The sequence below is a fragment of the Tachypleus tridentatus genome, chromosome 6 (genome assembly GCF_004210375.1).
Source record: "Tachypleus tridentatus isolate NWPU-2018 chromosome 6, ASM421037v1, whole genome shotgun sequence".
In the NCBI taxonomy this organism is placed as follows: domain Eukaryota; kingdom Metazoa; phylum Arthropoda; class Merostomata; order Xiphosura; family Limulidae; genus Tachypleus; species Tachypleus tridentatus.
The window spans coordinates 54,498,263-54,516,125 of NC_134830.1; the positions used below are offsets into that span (position 1 = coordinate 54,498,263).

General features: G+C 33.8%; 1 protein-coding gene across 11 annotated transcripts in view; it reads left to right on the forward strand.

The window, feature by feature from the left end:
• The window catches only part of LOC143252546 (uncharacterized), a 49,419-nt gene that overhangs the window by 4,162 nt on the left and 27,394 nt on the right, over window positions 1–17,863 (forward strand). For 4 of the 11 annotated variants that reach the window (XM_076504861.1, XM_076504860.1, XM_076504857.1 and 1 more), the window contains 2 exons: window positions 14,390–14,570; window positions 16,217–16,345. In XM_076504861.1, coding sequence (XP_076360976.1) covers window positions 14,402–14,570; window positions 16,217–16,345 — 298 coding nt within the window. In that variant the 5' untranslated portion in view covers window positions 14,390–14,401. Of the gene's footprint in view, window positions 1–1,664; window positions 1,805–12,608; window positions 12,731–14,389; window positions 14,571–16,216; window positions 16,346–17,863 lie in introns of those variants that run through there. The other 7 variants (XM_076504863.1, XM_076504858.1, XM_076504862.1 and 4 more) reach the window with 4 other exon arrangements.

Consider the following 17,863-nt stretch of genomic DNA (forward strand, 5'->3'; position numbering starts at 1 on the left):
ATCATGTTGGTTACCCAACAAAACTCTTAAGCTTTTTAAAATAAATTTGCAAAGTGTTTTTATCAGATTTTTAAATCTTTACCCACAATGATGGGAAAATGAATACTAGGCCATAATTATCTTGGAAATTTTTGTTACCTCTCCAGAAAGGAGAACTGGAGGAGTAACATTATCTAATTTGCTGCCTTTGGTAGTTGCCCATTATTCAGAGACTTGGAAACAAATAGTAACAAGTCATATATGTCAAATCATTCAAAACCCTCGTAGAAATAGGAGATTTATCATTCTTTAAACTTCCCAGTTTTTTTCTTAACACATTCATAATTAATGTGATCATCTTCTTTGATCATGCTTACATCTAGTAACTGTTCAGAATGAGGAATAATGCTCAAATTTTCTTTAGTTGAGAAAGTAGAATTTAATAACCCATCTATTTCGTAAACATCGGTAATTAGCCTTTCTATCAATCCTAATTGAAGTTATTTACAAAATCTTACAGGATTTGATTCTTGATTAGTAGTATTACAGGAATTTCAAATTGTTGAAGACAAACAATTATGATATACAAAATTCACATCAAAGAATCCAATCACATACTGCCTACCCTAGGCATTGTTAAAAAGTTCCATGAATTTTTTTTTTTTAATTAGTATGATATATAGATAACATTCAGTATTTCTTGGGAAACTTGAGGGACAAAAATAATGGCTGAAACTACTAGACTAAAACTGTTAGAAATTATCATCTTATGTATATTAAAATAAATCTTTAACTCTTCACTACAAATAAAAAAAACTTTAGTGAAAATACTTCAGCTACACTTTCTCTTTACTAAAGATTATGCAAAACGTATTGAGAGAATTTGCAGCATTGAATTGTGATTCTCTTTCTAAACTTAGACATTGCAAAGATTCAAAAACAAATATGGTTAAGATATTTAGGGCTGCTATGACAAGAGACTTGGAAGATAACAGAAGATTAACAGTGACGATCAAACTAAACATTAGACAAGAAAAAGGGAATATAACCAACAGTTGCATGAAAATGTAAAAATTAACAGTATGAAATTCTTCAAATATGTTAGGAAAAACAAAATGTTACAATGGCAGTCAGACCTTTGAGAGTTGATATAGAAAGGCTAATTACTTTATTATTATTCGGTCAAAAGTGAGTCAGAGCTTTCCTTTATCCTGAATCATTTTTGCTTTCTAGTTTGTTTTTTTACCAAATATTACTATACTGAGTTTCAAGATTTTTTTTTTTTCCTTTCATCATCAGATTAAACCTGGTGACTTTAGTTTTCAATTTATAAAATTCTGCTGGTTGTTCTCAATAACTATAAATCCTGCATTTAAGTATAATGACAACAAAAATAAGTCAACTGACCTAACTATCTGAACCACAGTTGTTTCTGGATCTAGAAATTTTTATGAACCTAGAAATTGATATCTGAATTTTGAATAATAATTATTGAACTAGTGCTGTGAAATCTTCCACCACTTCTTTCAAGATCTCCACTTTTCTGAGGCTGAAAACAAAGTAACTTTATTCTAGTGGTTTACTCAATATAGGGGAAATTTTGTATGTTTGTATTAATAGTTGGACATTTGGAAGAAAATGGATCCATAATCCAAACCACCATTATTCCTAAAATTTATTTCTAGTGGGCTGCACAACTTATCTTTGAATACATCAACTTGGAATGGAACACAGCTGTAATAATATTTTGATGCTTTTGTTTGCAAACATGATAATTTACCAATGTGGTCATTTCCAAGAGTAAGAGTCCCTTGCTGATACAGTGGTAAGTCTTCAATAGCGAAAATACTTGTAGGTTGCAAACAATAAGTAATTTGAGATACAGTTGCTGTTCACAAAATAAACTTGTACTGAGTAAGACTAACAGACACTCATTGTCTATGTGCATTTAGAGATGGACTACTGATAAAAGATATATTGTTTGGAATTCTTCTTTCATTTTATCAGCACTACCAAAGAGAATGATAGCAATATTTCTAACCCCAAACGTTCTGAAGAAAATATTGTGATTGAATTTAATCCTATACATATTAATTCCTTAGAAGTAAAAAGAGTGAGGAATATTAAAAACATTTTAAGCAACAGGACCAAATAATGTTTTTTGCAGAGTTTTAGAGGTCATAGATCAGATGTTTTCAGTAGGTTAGTTGAGTGTAAAAACTGAAGAATTACTAAGGTTAACCTTGTTTTTAAAAGGGAGACCAGAGAATTGCCCTGGAAGTTATGGACCAGTTAGGGAGGGGGGGGGGAATTCTAGTATTTATAAAAGAAGCTTTGCAAAATTACTTAGTGAAGTATGTTATCATAAAAGAAAATTAATGTGGATTTGGTGAAGAAAAATTCTCTTGCTCATGTTAACAGTTTTTATAGATAATATCATGTTATGTGAATTGTGGAAATGTTGTGAACTTGGTATCCATAGATTCTCAAAGACCTTTTTTTAATGAAGCAACACAGAAGAATTAAAAAAAAAAAACCAGATTAGTGAAGGTTGAGGAAAGATTATTAAATTGAATTGTAGGATGGTTAGACAAAGCAAATTATTTTACTAGAATTCAATCATATTAGATCCTTAATACTAATGGAGTGCCACAGGGGTCATTACTCGTTTTTATTTTACTTGTTTACATTAATCATATTGATAGGGACTTAATTAATGAAATTGTGAAGTTTGTGAATTACTTTAATTATTGGGTGTTTCAAGGTTTATTGGTCAGTTGGAGAAATATTTGGCAAATGCTCATTTATTATAGTAAGTGAAAGGTAATTTGTATGGTTAACATAAATGGGAATCTAATCAATGTGCCTAAAGAATTGAATTTGGACGTAGTGGTGGATAAGTTAGTCAAATTATCATGACAAGGTTTTGTTGCTGGTAGCAAATTTATTAGAACTCTTTAAGTGTAATAATAAACATTTATTAAAGGTCAATAGTTATGCATCACTTGGAATATTGCATACAGTTTTAACTTCCTTATCCAAAACAGGATATTGACTTGTTGGAAATGATCCAGAGGAGAATAAAAGGATGATTTCTTGGATGGAATGGTTGTCTTTTTAAAATAAATTAAGATCTCTTAACTTATTTTATCTTTTAGAAAAGTAGGTTAAGAGGTGATTTTATTAGAGTTCTCACAATTATTTAGTAAAAACATTGGATAAAGAGCATTTATTTCTTCGTGTTATATTACAAAGAAAAGTTTTGGAAACAGGGTAGTCTTTGATTAAGATATTTAATTTTTCTAATTTTATGATTGTTTTATGTCGTGATTTGCTGTTGGCACTAGTGGAGGTTAGCACATTTGAAGAGGTTAGAGGGAAATCTAAAAAAAATAATAAATAAAAAATAAATGTTGGGCTTAAGTTTTTACTTCTTTTTGTGAGAACATGGATTAGTGCTACCTTTCCTTATTTGTTGTTATAACTAAAAATGTAGGCTATTCCAGAGAATACATTAAATTTGATGCGTTTTGTAGTTATGGGACTGAACTTCTTTTAGAAAAGGTCAGTCGAGGGATTTAGAAATTAAACTTTTTAGTAGTAATTTGTATGATATCAAATGTTTGTGACTATGTGATACTACATCATAAACAAGAACTCGAATATAACTGATGTGAATGCTATTATGGTTAAGAAACGGATGAAAAAGCCCTTTAAATTTAACAAGGACAAAAGTAATTTTGAAATGCATAATTTCGTTAAAATATATAGAAAACGTTAGTGCTTTCCACTATGAAAGTCCCTACTATGGTTGCTTAACTTTGGTTGTACTGTACACTTAGACCCCGGCCCGGCATGGCCAAGCGTGTTAAGGCGTGTGACTCGTAATCTGAGGGTCGCGAGTTCGCATCCCGGTCGCGCCAAACATGCTTGCCCTTTCAGCCGTCGGGACGTTATAATGTGACGGTCAATCCCACTATTCGTTAAGAGTAGCCCAAGAGTTGGCGGTGGGTGGTGATGACTAGCTGCCTTCCCTCTAGTCTTACACTGCTAAATTAGGGACTGCTAGCACAGATAGCCCTCTAGTAGCTTTGTGCGAAATTCCAAAACAAACTTAGACCCTAAACTACATCTGTTTACTTTCTGCTAAACAACGTCTTGTGAGTTACTAAAACATACTTTACCAAAACGAAGCAAGTACTGGTTGTTTCGTAAATCATGAATTTCTGGGATTAAAGCACAGAGCTGAATTAATGCACAGTTTTGATCGTTGTAGAAAACGGAAATGGATTATTCGAGATCGCTAGTGGGCCGTAAAATACTCCGTGAGGGGTCAGGGCAGTTATGATTGCTCTACAGAGTCTACAATAACGAGTCGTCAACTACGTAACTTGGACTTTATTATTGTGCCAGATGACTAAATGGGCCTTGAAGAGCAAAAAGTTGGAACTACTTGAACATTGCACTAAGAAATTTAAACTGTTCTCATTGGTATAATTCATAAAAATAGTAATGAAACAAATCTTAGTACTTTCTACTGTTAAAGATAAATAAATAAATAAATAACGAATTATTTTCGCACATAAATACCGTTAAGAACTTCCTACCGTTACACGCGTTGTCACATCAACCCTGTTTGAATAAATCGTTTTGAATACAAACACTGTTTTTTAAACGAGTTTTCAAAAGACTAGAACTCGTGCAATTCCTATTCGTTGCTTGTTATTCCAGAGGAGAAAAAAGATTAAAGAGCGAGAAATAATAAATAGGAAAAAGTACACGTCACATGATCGAGAAATGTTTATTGATGTGGTCAACTTTCATGGCCTCCTCTACAAAACAATTCCAAATCACGTGGAATATACATCTTTATTGCATTGTGTTCTACACCTTTACCCTTTCTATCTTCAAGAATAAAATTCTAAGTTTTTAGTTATTTTGTAATCCTCTTGAGATTGTTTTGGGGATATTTTGCTTTTGTTTCCCCCCTCTCCTCCCATTAGGATTATTTTTCCTGTAAGTTTACGACGAAGACTTGGCATGCCCTGAGGGTTATGGCACTCGACTCGCAATCCGAGGCGTAGGGTCGAATCCTCGTTGCCGGACACACTTGCCCTTTGAGCCTTACAAGTGTCATAATATAATGGTAAATCCCCACTTCTAGCTCATAAGAACAAATTACCCAAAAGTTGGTCGTGGGAGGTCTGAATTGTCTGCCTTCCCTCGTGTCTTTCATTGCTAAATTAGGAACAGTTACTTGGAGAAGAAATACTTACCATTATGTAAGTCTGCCAGAGAAATATAAACAACAATCACTGTTTTGATGGAAAAAGATAACTGAATTTTATAAAATGATCATTTCAAACTTTTTTTTTTTTTTTAACCACTAATATCAAGAGCTACTATAGATCACATCGCATCAACAAATAATGAGGTTATTTAGATATGTTTTATCAATGAAAGTCAAACAACAAGATAAGACCAACGGATTGGGTTTATAATGATTAACATCGAAGCTGCTAAATGATTCCTCATGATGTGTTTGCAAAAAAAAACAAAAGACGCGCGCACACACACGCACGCACGCACACAAAACTGATGTACAACAACAAAGAACCTTACAGAAAGCTCAGACCTTCGAGCAACGATTAGAAACATTTATGATACCAAATTAACGTAATATGAATAATTACTTTAAAAATAAAGCCAGTTAGTACGGTATCACTAATGAACACTTATTTACACAATTGTTTGGCACTGAAAACACCCATACACTGAAACCGAGAAACAAGAGATACGTTATCTTAACCACTCATCATAACAATAACAGTAGGAAAGCAAACAACAGATCAACTGACAAAACAAAGGAAAAAATATAAAGCAGTGGCACAGCAGTATGTCTGTAGACTTGTAACACTAGAAACTGAGTTTTGAAACCCCGTGTGGGATAGAGCACAGATGGCCCTTTGTGCTGCTTGTAGCTTTGTGCTTTGCTACAGACAAAATATAAAGTTTACTGCTCTAAAAACTTCCTCTGATATTGTATGAATATATGACGGTTAATCAAACTTGCATACCTGTCTGTTGGAAATAAGTTATGTTCTCAAATGAAGGAAAATCCATAGATACTTTATATATATATATATATATATATATAAGTACTTGCCTATTAGCTTCACCAGTTATGGAAGTAAAGTTGTGGGAGAAGTCATGAATAGCCAGTTACACAGGCTTGCGAGTTGAAACTTCATAATTTTTTTGTTGTTGTTGTTTTAATGATGGACTTTCCATAATTCAGCTACGCAGAATTCGAAAACAATATTAATTTTTTCTACAACATAAGGATTTCTTTTACATCTTGGAAGGAAAAAAAACTCAAATTATTATATTGTTTACCACAATGGACATTTTTATTGTGTTTAGGTTCTAGAACGATCGATAAGACTCCCACATTGTGATTGGTGTAAAGCCTATGGTCTATAGCCAATGGTTGTCAATATTTTAAGCATAATAAAGTGACCCAGTTTCAATGAAAATAACTCTTATGTAAACATTTTGTGAGAAAGCTGTACGTGAAGAAGAGAAATGGATACTACTTTCGGATTCATTGTTCAGGAATTACTGTCGAACATACAAACATTTCAAGACAATAAAGCTAACACAGACCTGTATTATTGGTCTACGTAGAAAATACGAAGAAACTATTCATTTCACAAATCAAGACAAGCTACATCTAATCCGATTCGCAGAATAAGCAGTTCAAACCTTCAACAACAACAACAACAAATCGTACATGCTTACTTTATAACGAGAAGGGTTTCAACTGTATATGGCATAACGAACTAAGATACAAAATGTCCCAAATGGAGCTCCCAAGAGAAAGTATTTGCTGGTTACCCGCCTTTTTTAAGGATAGAAATATCAGTATAAACGTCGAAAACATCTAATAGACGTATTTTACTGAAAAAGCACGTGTCAAGCAGGAAGGAATACTAAGACTTGCCCTGTTCGTCACGTATGTCAGTGACACGTCGCTAAAAAAACAAATTTTTTTGGTTTCGGTGCAAGTTCCCCAATCTCTCCTAAGGGAAATGGACAAATACTGTAATAATTGGAAAATTAAAGCGAAGATATGTAAATTGTATGTATTAATATTTATCAAATCTTTTAAAAGAAACTGAACTAAACCAGATCTATACGCTGTTGTAATTCTCAGCCAGACGGCAACATCAGCGAAAATCCTGGAAATGATTTCTGGTTCAATATTAACTCGGACGCATGCGTAAACAACATTAAAACGAAATCTGGCAAAGCACTGACTGGTAATTATGAGGGTATATCATCAGAAAACTTGCTCAAAATATATAAAACATGTATAAGATAAAAACACAAATCGGTGCTAAAGAAAGGTTACAGAGTTCCAAGATGAACAAGGCCCAGCACGGCCAGGTTATTAGTGCTCACGGGTTCGAATCCCCATCACACTAAACACGCTCGCCTTTTCCGCCGTGGAGGCATTATTATGTGACTGCCAATCCCACTATTCGTTGGTAAAAGGGTAGCTCAAGAGTTGGTGGTGATGACTAGCTGCATTCCTACTAGTCTACTGCTAAATTAGGGACGGCTAGTGCAGATAGTCTTCGTGTAGCTTTGCTCGAAACTCAAACGAACCTGTAACTTTCAGATGTAATCACACCAAGAGGATGTATGTGTACATCAAGATAATATTTTCCAATTATTAGTTATGACTGACAAAGGTACGTTAGTATACAACATTCGCGGACAATCTCTAGAAACGTTAACTGCTGTAAATAAGCTCACAATTGTGGGCACGTTACCTGAAACCGAGTTCCTCATTAGTAGTAGGAGGAAGAAGTACATCTAAGCTTCCTGTTGGTTCCGTATACCTATTAAACATCGACCCAACAACCGCGGATTTAAAATACAAGCTCAATATAAATTATATTACGTGGTCACCCAGGAAAGTCATAATTCGAATCGTCAAGTGTACGAATGTTATTACTTGTAACTCTAAACTGGCTGAGAAACATGCTTGTTAATTTATTAAGCGTACATGATAATTTAGAAATGTGCATTTCTTTGTTTTAAGCTGCATGCTTATTTTCTTTTATGTACGTATCGATTTGTAGGTTTGAGTGATAATTTGTATTTAGTAGAATGAATGGTAGATTACAAATTGTCGTGTACGTATAATAAATGAACCATATTTCTCAGTCTAGTTATTAATTACCTTGACACCGAAAGTGAACTTAGGTTATGTTTTCACCTCTGTGTGATTATCAACAATATTGAACAGATTTGGACAAAAGTTAATATATATTTGGATTATGCGCCAAATTAGAAGCTGTAGAGTTTTTTAGAATAAAGGTCATGGGGAAACCAAACATCCCAAACTGTAAAGATGGGGACCTATTTTTTGCTCTATTTTTGCTGTATAACCAGCCAAAACTAATCGGACTATGATGAAACAGAGTGGACATAGCAGAATATCACTCCTCATTGTCCTGCCAAAATACCTTATGTCCGTTGATAGCAACGGACATACGGCTCGTTTTTGTATTTTTTGAGAGCTGACTATGATTAACCCCGCGTGGCGGAGTATGTTCTGTACTGATTGCCCCTGTAATTTAGAAATAGTAGTGACATTTACAAAATAGGAGAGCAATATATTAGGTAAGTACACCCTATAAGAAGAAGCTGTTTGGTCAACGTCGATCTGGTTTATTATTATAATACCAATAAAGTACACTTTGCAAAACAGGGTGTGGCATGACCAGGTGGTTAGGGCGCTCGATTCGTAATTCTGAGGGTCGCGGGTTCGAATCCCTGTCACACCAAATATGCGGAACACGTGTAATGTATGACTGCAACACACGAAACTTCGAGTTCAGCATGTCTGAATATTGTTACTTGTGATCACGATGATAGCGAATCTAACTTCAAACAGTTACTTCGTTCACACTGAAAAATTCCAGGTGCCTTCAGTAGTGGCTACAAGGCAAAACAAGAAGGAATCCTCAATGGCCGTAGCACTTGAAATTTTTTCAGGCAGGATTAATGTAATTAAACCTGAGGAATTTTTATTTCCTTTTTCATTAGGTTTACTTTTGTATGCCGGCAGCGCCAAACGTGGGGCGCGTGTGAAGTCAATTCAGTTTTATTACTCATCAGGATCTCTTCCTGCCTACCCTCATATTAAAATTATTTAGTGCAGAATTAGAGTATATTAATCTATGAGACACTGAGCGTGGTTAAGGTACATCAATGAAAAGAATTTTACCTCCTGAGTCCAAAACTGTAACTATATATGAAATCGGTCAAAAAAAAAAGGAAATATGGACTTTATACTTTTACAAAAAAACAACAACAAATTCACAGCCGTTATGCTGCGTCTAAAATAAAATATAAGAAAAAAAACCTGGACATCTGTTGAGATTTAGGAAGAAACTTTGTCAAGAATGGCTGGTACATGTATTTGAAAATCTTCTGATGAAATGAGGAATCGTGAGTTCTCTAGATTTATTGTTGATGAAATGGCTGATATCGATCGAGTAGAACAACTGGTCATCTGCTTTGGAACTGCTACAGATCATGGACTTAAGTAGTTTAAATCGCTGTGACAGTGTTTCAGACTTCCAAGTCATGAAAAATATGTTTTTGTTTAAATATTCAACATTGGAATTGTGTGCCTTGATGGAACATCAACATGTACATGCTGTCGTTCGTACACACTATCTTATGCTCTTGGTCAATCTAGCAGTGCGAAATGTTTCATCTGTTCCTTTCATGGTCGAACTTCTCAAAGACTTGATCATCTTTCTCTGTAAGATTCCAAAAGGATATGGAATTGTTAAATATACGTAAGTGACTGTCCACAGATGCACATTTTCCATCTTTATTCAACTCGATTTGCAGTGCAGTTTGAAAATACCTAGGGATTGTTTGAGATACTTCCAGTGGTCATTAAGACTCTTTAACAAGTAGAACACGAAAACACTAGGGCACCTTCAAGTGTCCAGATTCGTCTTCAGGATTACTGAAAATTTGGTAAATGTCTTCAATTAAGCAACTTATCCGTTTGTACATTTCTGGACTGAGAACTGAAGAAACATTCGACAAGCTCCTCAGGGCTACCAGCGGTATGTTTGCGGACTGATACTGCTAAACACCAGATTTCGATACCCGTGGTGGGCAGAGCACAGATAGCCCATTGTGTAGCTTTATGCTTAATTCAAACAAATAAACATTCGGTAGAACATAGGATTGTGCAACTAAATTATTAATCACGCGGACGACGAGGTAGTGAACTGCATGGCATAACACACCTGTTACATTTTTCTATGCAAAGTATTTTTAAGTATTCGACAGTTATTTCAACAATCCAAAGAGAGAATCGAAAACAAAGCAGTGTCTGTTGTAATATCTACAGGAAACTTAATGCAAAGTAACCAAATACAAAAGGTATGTTTTTTACCACAATGTTGATGTGCTCAACCATTAGAAGCAAAACTAGAAAGAACTGAAATGCTTGCGGAATACAGTTGATGTTTTTTGCATAAAGGACCTTACCAGGAAAAGTGGTAAACATTCCAAATAAGCGATTCTACAGACACTTAGTATGACAGAATTTTATTTGGTGTGACTTTTAACCAGCTGAGATTTATTTTAGTAAGTTGGGTCGCTTCAAAATAGTTCGCTTGCGGAGTACAGGAAGTCAGAAGCGTGTGTGTGTATGTGTGTGGCAAAGCCACACTAGGCGATCTGCTGAGCCCACCGAGGGGAATCGAACCCCTGATTTTAACGTTGTAAATCCGTAGCCATACCGCTGTACTAGCTGGGGGCAAAGTCAGAAGCACCTCAAGTCCTGATTTTAATCATTTTTCTAGATGTTGACAGGTTGGACATCAGTTGTCTCGTTAATGAGCTCAATGCAAGGAATAACACGATTTGCAAAATACGTAGCATCTGAAATACTAATCTTACACTTAAATACGTCTTTGCATTTCTTACAGAAAAAACATTTTTATAAATATTTATTGTTCTATGCTACTGCAGTATATAACTTTCATCGACGCCACTGAATACACTTTTAGCTACGGCTCGTAGAACCGCTCTGAGTGTTTTTGTTTATCAGATACAAAGTTTTTTTGTTTATAGCTCATTCTCTTGACCGATTTGAGATCTAATTACAACCGTGGCTACTGAGGATTCCCTCTTGTTTCTAATGTTATGATGCCGGTAGCTGTAGTTCAGTCTTATAAGGCTTAGCATTCTGTACGCCAAGGCTAAGCTTTGACGGTCTCTATTTCTTATTAGTTGTATGTTTCTAAGCGTAAAGCTGCACAAGATCTATCTGAGGCAGGTTGCCTTGAAGTTTAGCATTACACGAGCTTACAGCAAAACCGCCAGTGGGAGAGGGGTCTAAAATTTATAAATATTTATTTTGCTACCTAATGCTCAAACCTCTTCCCTTGTGTAATTTCAGAATAACAGCTGAATACTATGTTTAAGGCTTCACTAAGTGTTGCGCTGTTGTGATGTCTAATGACGGTAGTTATTGTTATCACACGTGAACATTTTTAATGAAAGGATTAGTTGCGAAAGAAATTTTTCCACGTCGTTGCTACAACAAAGCAAAAACTTCGTTCTATTCGTTCAGTAAAAGTACATGCGATAAAAAACCTATTCTGGGATTTGACTGCATCACTAACTCGCTTGCAGATAACATAAAATCGAATGAACTGTAATTCGGATACCTTACTGTGAACATAGAATGCAATATACTATCAGAAAGTAATTGACACTTTTTAACAAGACTTGATGTATACAACAATATGATATTAGCGTTTAGGCAGCACTTATAGGGCAGTATAACTAATTTAATCTTTGTATTGATAAGTTTGGCTTACATAGACCAGCTTTCAGGTAGCACCAAGACAACAAACATCCAGTGCAAGTACTGTTTGTTTATTTTTGAATTGCGTGCAAAGCTTGTTTTTTTGTTTTTTTAATTTCGCACAAAGCTACTCGAGGGCTATCTGTACTAGCCGTCCCTAATTTAGCAGTGTAAGACTAGAGGGAAGGCAGCTAGTCATCACCACCCACCGCCAACTCTTGGGCTACTCTTTTACCAACGAATAGTGGGATTGACCGTCACATAACGCCCCCACGGCTGAAAGGGCGAGCACGGGGATTCGAACCCGCGACTCTCAAATTACGAGTCGAACGTCTTAACTCACCTGGCCATGCCGGGCTCAGTACACGAATTAAGTGTTAGTTCTTTAACTGTTACAACTATCAATATTATTTCATAGTTTTGTTTTATTTTCTACGTGTTTTTTATTAATTTTAATTAACTTCATCTCGAACCTCGGCAGTAAATCCGAGGGCTTAATAAAAAAACTGGGATTTGAGAACAATATTGATAGTCTGTTGTGCAGCCTAGTGCTTAATAAAATAAATAACTCTAACAACTAACCACATGTCTTCACCTCCTAGCTCAGTACTCACAACTGTTTAATTTTAGTTTCGTAAAACATTTGCAAGATGTTGATATGCCACTTTACTATTATATTTATGACGTGTACAGATTGCAGTTTATACACACACACACACACACACACACAACAGCTGAGGAGACATGTTAACTGCAGTGAAGACATTTCAAGGAGTGTATGATACTATACATTTGTTTTATGTTTATAACATTTTCAGGGAGGCGGTTAACAAGGTACAGGACGTTAACTATTGTCTAGATTTCAGTTTTATGTAATGGATGCTAGTAATATAGTAACTGTTATCTGTCAGTGCCAAAGCTGACAATGGATCTTATTATAGGCATAGTAATCGCTTACTTAGAATATTGCTTTAGCTTTCGAATTATTTCGCATGCCCCATGGTAAAAGAGGTAGTAGTCCCCCAGGGACGGGTATATTAACTGTAATGACTTATTAGTAATAGCAAGAAGCAAGTTATTTTTAGTGCAAATTTTAAATTTAAAAGAACATTTTCTATTCCATCCACTTACGCCTCTTTAAATCTCTTGGATCTTGGCCATTTCTTCCCACCCATTCCCCAATTCCCCGTCTTCTGGTTTGCGTATGATATTAAATTTATGTTGAACTCTACGTTTTTAAATAAAAGTAGAAGGCATGGCCAGGACTTATCTCTAGATTCGCAAGGCTCTAGGAAGTCCGACTCGTATTTGTGCCTGTTTGAAAGTTTGCAGCGTAAGCTGGTATGTAAACTATATTTGTTCTTATCTCTTCATGCTTCAGACACCCCCCAACCCCCATAGTGGCACGGCGGTATGTCAGCGTACTCCCACAACTAGAAACCGGGTTTCGATATCGGTGATGGGAAGATCACAGATAGATAAGGAAAAGATGGATAAACACTTTAATGATAAGTACTGGCTTTGGTAGATGTAGTAAATTTAAGGAGAGGCTTGATAAACACTTGAATGATAAAAGCTGGCTTTTAGTATTTATTTTAAAGTTTATTTTAGTGTATGGTATGATGTAGATAGGCCAACAGGTACCTTGTCCATAAATTACGTGTATATTTCTTTCAGTTGAAAATTGTCAAAATTCAGCATGCTGTTATTCAGTTATTGTGCTATGTCATAGTACATCTGTATAATTGTATTCCTTTAAGCAAGATTTTTAAAGAAATACTCGCTCATTCACTTACCCTTACAGCTAAGTTAGTATCTTACTGTGTTTAAGTTTTATAATGCTAGATTTTCCTGCCTTTCTTATCGGAGTTCCCTTTATGCCAGTTTTAGTATTTATTGTTAATAACAATCCCTTGAGAATCACTGATGGACATGAGTAAGACAATATTGCAACACAGATTGTTGTGGTATTAAGTATAGTAAACAATATTATGTGTGGTTGTGTGACAATCCAACTGATGAATTATTTTATCTGTCTCATGAAAGACAGGTATCTAGTATTTTATATGCATCTTAGTAACCTTTACCCTTTAAAGAATCTCTGATTCCTAAGGGTCTACAACACAATTTACAAATTATTAATACAAGATATGTGCTTGTAGAGACTTTAGGTGCTGAATATCTTGCCTTTTCTTTGAAGTTTTGAACAACCTAATCATAAGCAGTTTCAATTTTGTTACAAATGTAGCTATATATTACTAACGTTTAACAGAAGTTTATGTATATAACATGGTGTAATAGAAGTTTAAAGAAAACTTTTAAGTTCATCATCATTTGAGAGGTAATACTACATTTAAATTCTGTTAAAAGTGATTGTATATCAAATGAAAATAATCCATAAGTCTGTAAACTTTATTTACTGTGTTACCATGCTTTAATGTAACATTTCTGATTAAACAAGTACACCAGAAGAATATATACCTCTAATTTCAGTTTCAAGTACAGATGGTTATGCCTCCACCACCACCTGAACCTCTATGTATTCAGACTAAAAATCCACAGCAAGCCACCAAGAACCAACAACTTAACCGTAATGGTCTCTTAAACCAAATTAGACAAGGAACGAACTTAAAGAAAGTAGAAACTTGTGACAGAAGTGCTCCTGTTATTGGAAGTAAGATCTGTTAATGTGTTTCTTTCTCTAAAGAAGTAATAGTGCTCTGATAACCTGGTAGTATAATGTAAAAAGCTGCTTCTTTTAGTTGAAGTAGGAAGATGTTGATTGTAGACGTGTGTGTAGTGTTGCAAGATTAATACACTACAAATTTGGAGGTCAAGTATAGGTTGGTTTCACTTGTTTGTAGAAAAGATGGTAATAGCCCTTTTTCAGCTAACATTTTTCATAAAACTGGCTTCAAACTGTAATTTTTTTTCTCTTTTTTGTATGTTTTTTTTTTTTTTGAAATATTTAATATGCTGTGATTTTTTTATTATTATTATTATAAAGTTGCATTTATTGATAAAATTCTATGTTACTTGTAAGAAACCAGTTAGAAAAAGGAATGCTTCAACTACTGAACGGTACGTATAAAGGCATGTTGTCTGATTTGCTTGCTAATATCATGTGCATGTGTTATCATCTATATAAAATTTATAACACACACATTGCTTTAAAATAATGTTTACATTAAAAATACATCATTTTTAGTATTCTATAGGAAAACATCTGTATTCAACCAAGTAACCAGTACAAATAAGAAAGTAATAGGAGAAATAAGACATTATAAATGGCCTAAATACAATACAACTATGGCAAACTTTAGGACAGTTCTAACTATTAATCCAAGTCTCTTTTTTTGTGCTGTGTAATTTCTTTAGTCGAACCACACAACCCATATTAAAAATATTTTATAGATTTCTTCGTACATAACTTCCCTTTAGTCTGTAATTTCCAAACTAGGGACAACTGGTGTTTTTACAAATTTTGTATTACTAAGTTTGCAAGTCAGTGATGTGAATCATCATAAGTTTCACATACACTTGATATTAACTAATGTTGAAAAATTTCAATGGAAAATTACTTATGAAATTGGTATACAGTAATTAGTTATGCAGGTTATTTCTGATCATAAGTGATATCAACTGTGGAATTCATATATAGCTACTTTAAAATGATTTCTTAAACATACATTGGAAGTATCCCTTGCAATGTAGATCATTTTAAAACACAAATTTAGAAGTAATGTATAGAAACCATTTTGAAGCATGTCAGTACAATGTCTGCACTTTTGAGTCCCACAAAGTACAAACTAACTTGTAATAAATAGTTTGTTTAGAAACTATTTAGAAATCGTCTGTAATCTGTGCATTTAAGTTATTAACTTGTTATAATAGCAAATATGACATAATAGAAGAAGTTTGACTGTGAAAGGCATACATTGTATTTAAGACATAAGAAAATGTCTTAATTTACTTTAGCAAATGTTCTTAATGCATAGATAACTTTTAGATGTTTTACTTTTAATGTTTTATGTTCAGCTTGCAACAGTAATTTATTTCTTTTAGTTGTTGTAATATAATCAGTGTTGTAGTTGATGACCAAGATCTGTATTAAGACTTACAACACTGAATATAGTTAAATATTTTAAAAAGATTTGATGAGACTGTTGTTTTCTTAAAGTTCCTTTATTGTGGTCTGTGTTTTATATGACCTGGCACTCACTCTAGTGCTAGTAGATGGTGTCAGTAAGCTGTATTTGCTATGTTTGGTAATTAGCACATGTATAAAGCAAAATTTAAATTTTTTATTTTAAATTTCAGATAACAAAGCAAAAAATGGGCCACAGCCACAAAGTGCAGGAAAACCTAGTGGGCCAGTTGATCTTGGTGGGCTCTTTGCTCAAGGCATGCCCAAGCTATGCCCTACTGAGGCAAGAACACAAGTTACCAGTAAGAATATTATTTCAAAAAAACGTTTATCTCTGTTTCAGTCTCTAACATATACTACTAAATAATATAACTCTTTTGAACACAATTTAAACTAAAAGTCAAGGTATAATTTCCATCAACCTAACATACTTTGGATTCAGGATTTTTACATTTGTGTATCTATACAACAAACCTCTTTACTTTGGGTGGCTTTAAATTATACATGTAATGGCTTCAGTACATTTTTTATGTCTTCATTTAAAAAATGAATATTGTAAAAGTTTATATATTGCTTGTAATGTTTTGGTTGATGTGCCAATGGACATCTTCTTAATGTTGCATTGCACATGGTTACCTTAAAACAACTTGTTTTTGTTTTCTATGTTTATCTTCTTTTTCTTTTTTTCAGAATAGCATGTATTACAAAAAAACAGATCTCAAAATGAGAGAAACATAAGCTACAGAAGGATGTTTAGTCTCTTATGAATGTGTTATCATATGTTTGAACTTTATCTTTTAATGACCCTAAAGAATATGGGGAACGAAATTATGAACTAAAGATTATTTGTTTTTTATGGCTGTTTATGCATTGTATTAAAAGGTCTATAGTATTTTGTCTTAATAGTAGAGACTAACATAAAGTTGTATCTCCTTTATACCCTAGCAATATCAATTGGAATGAATACTTTAAAAAATTCTCAATTTTTAGGAGTTTGTACTTTTTTGGTTTTGTTTGTTTTTTTATTTTTGTACATTTTATAAATCAAGTTTAATTAATGTCACTTATTTTTTTGAGCCACAGAACACTTTTTTTCTTTTTTTTCCTTTATCTAAACAGCAGACCCTATTCAGGCTAAACTTTGACACTTTGGAATTTTCTGATGTGTTCTAAATCTGTATGTTTTGATTTACCAAAATAATGAACACTGTACCATAAGTATAAAACTTTTATCCATTTGAAATGCTCTTCAACAAATATTAATATGGCTTCAATAAGAAAATAATATATCCACTTTAATGGCATCCATATTGTTTATATCTGTGTCTTTTATGTTCAGAAAATGGTTTATGTATTTTTAGGTTTGTTACATATTAAACTTTTGTTTGTTTGTCTTACCTACAATCCCAAACCACATAAATCTACACTCCAATTGTTGATGTCACTGTTCCCTCCTGATTAATGTGTAGTTGTTTTTATTTGTTTGTATCACTTCTAACCCTAAGCCACATAAATCTACACTCCTATTGTTAAGGTTTCTATTCCTTCTTGGGTTAGTATGTTGTTGCAAAAGTTTACAATTTGCACATAAATCCACATGTTTTGTTTGTTTGTCAACCTGTTTTACAAACAGGAAGTCATTATGGTGTATGAAGCAGTCAAGTTGTTTTAAGGTTGATCTATGAAACTGAGAAAGTAAAATGTATAACATTTTGTGAGTTTATTTCTTTAATGGAAGAATATATAACTTGGGATTTTGTGTTTTAGTTTGTTCTTAATGTTTTCCTTGTTCTCATTTCACTTAACATAGACACTTGTAA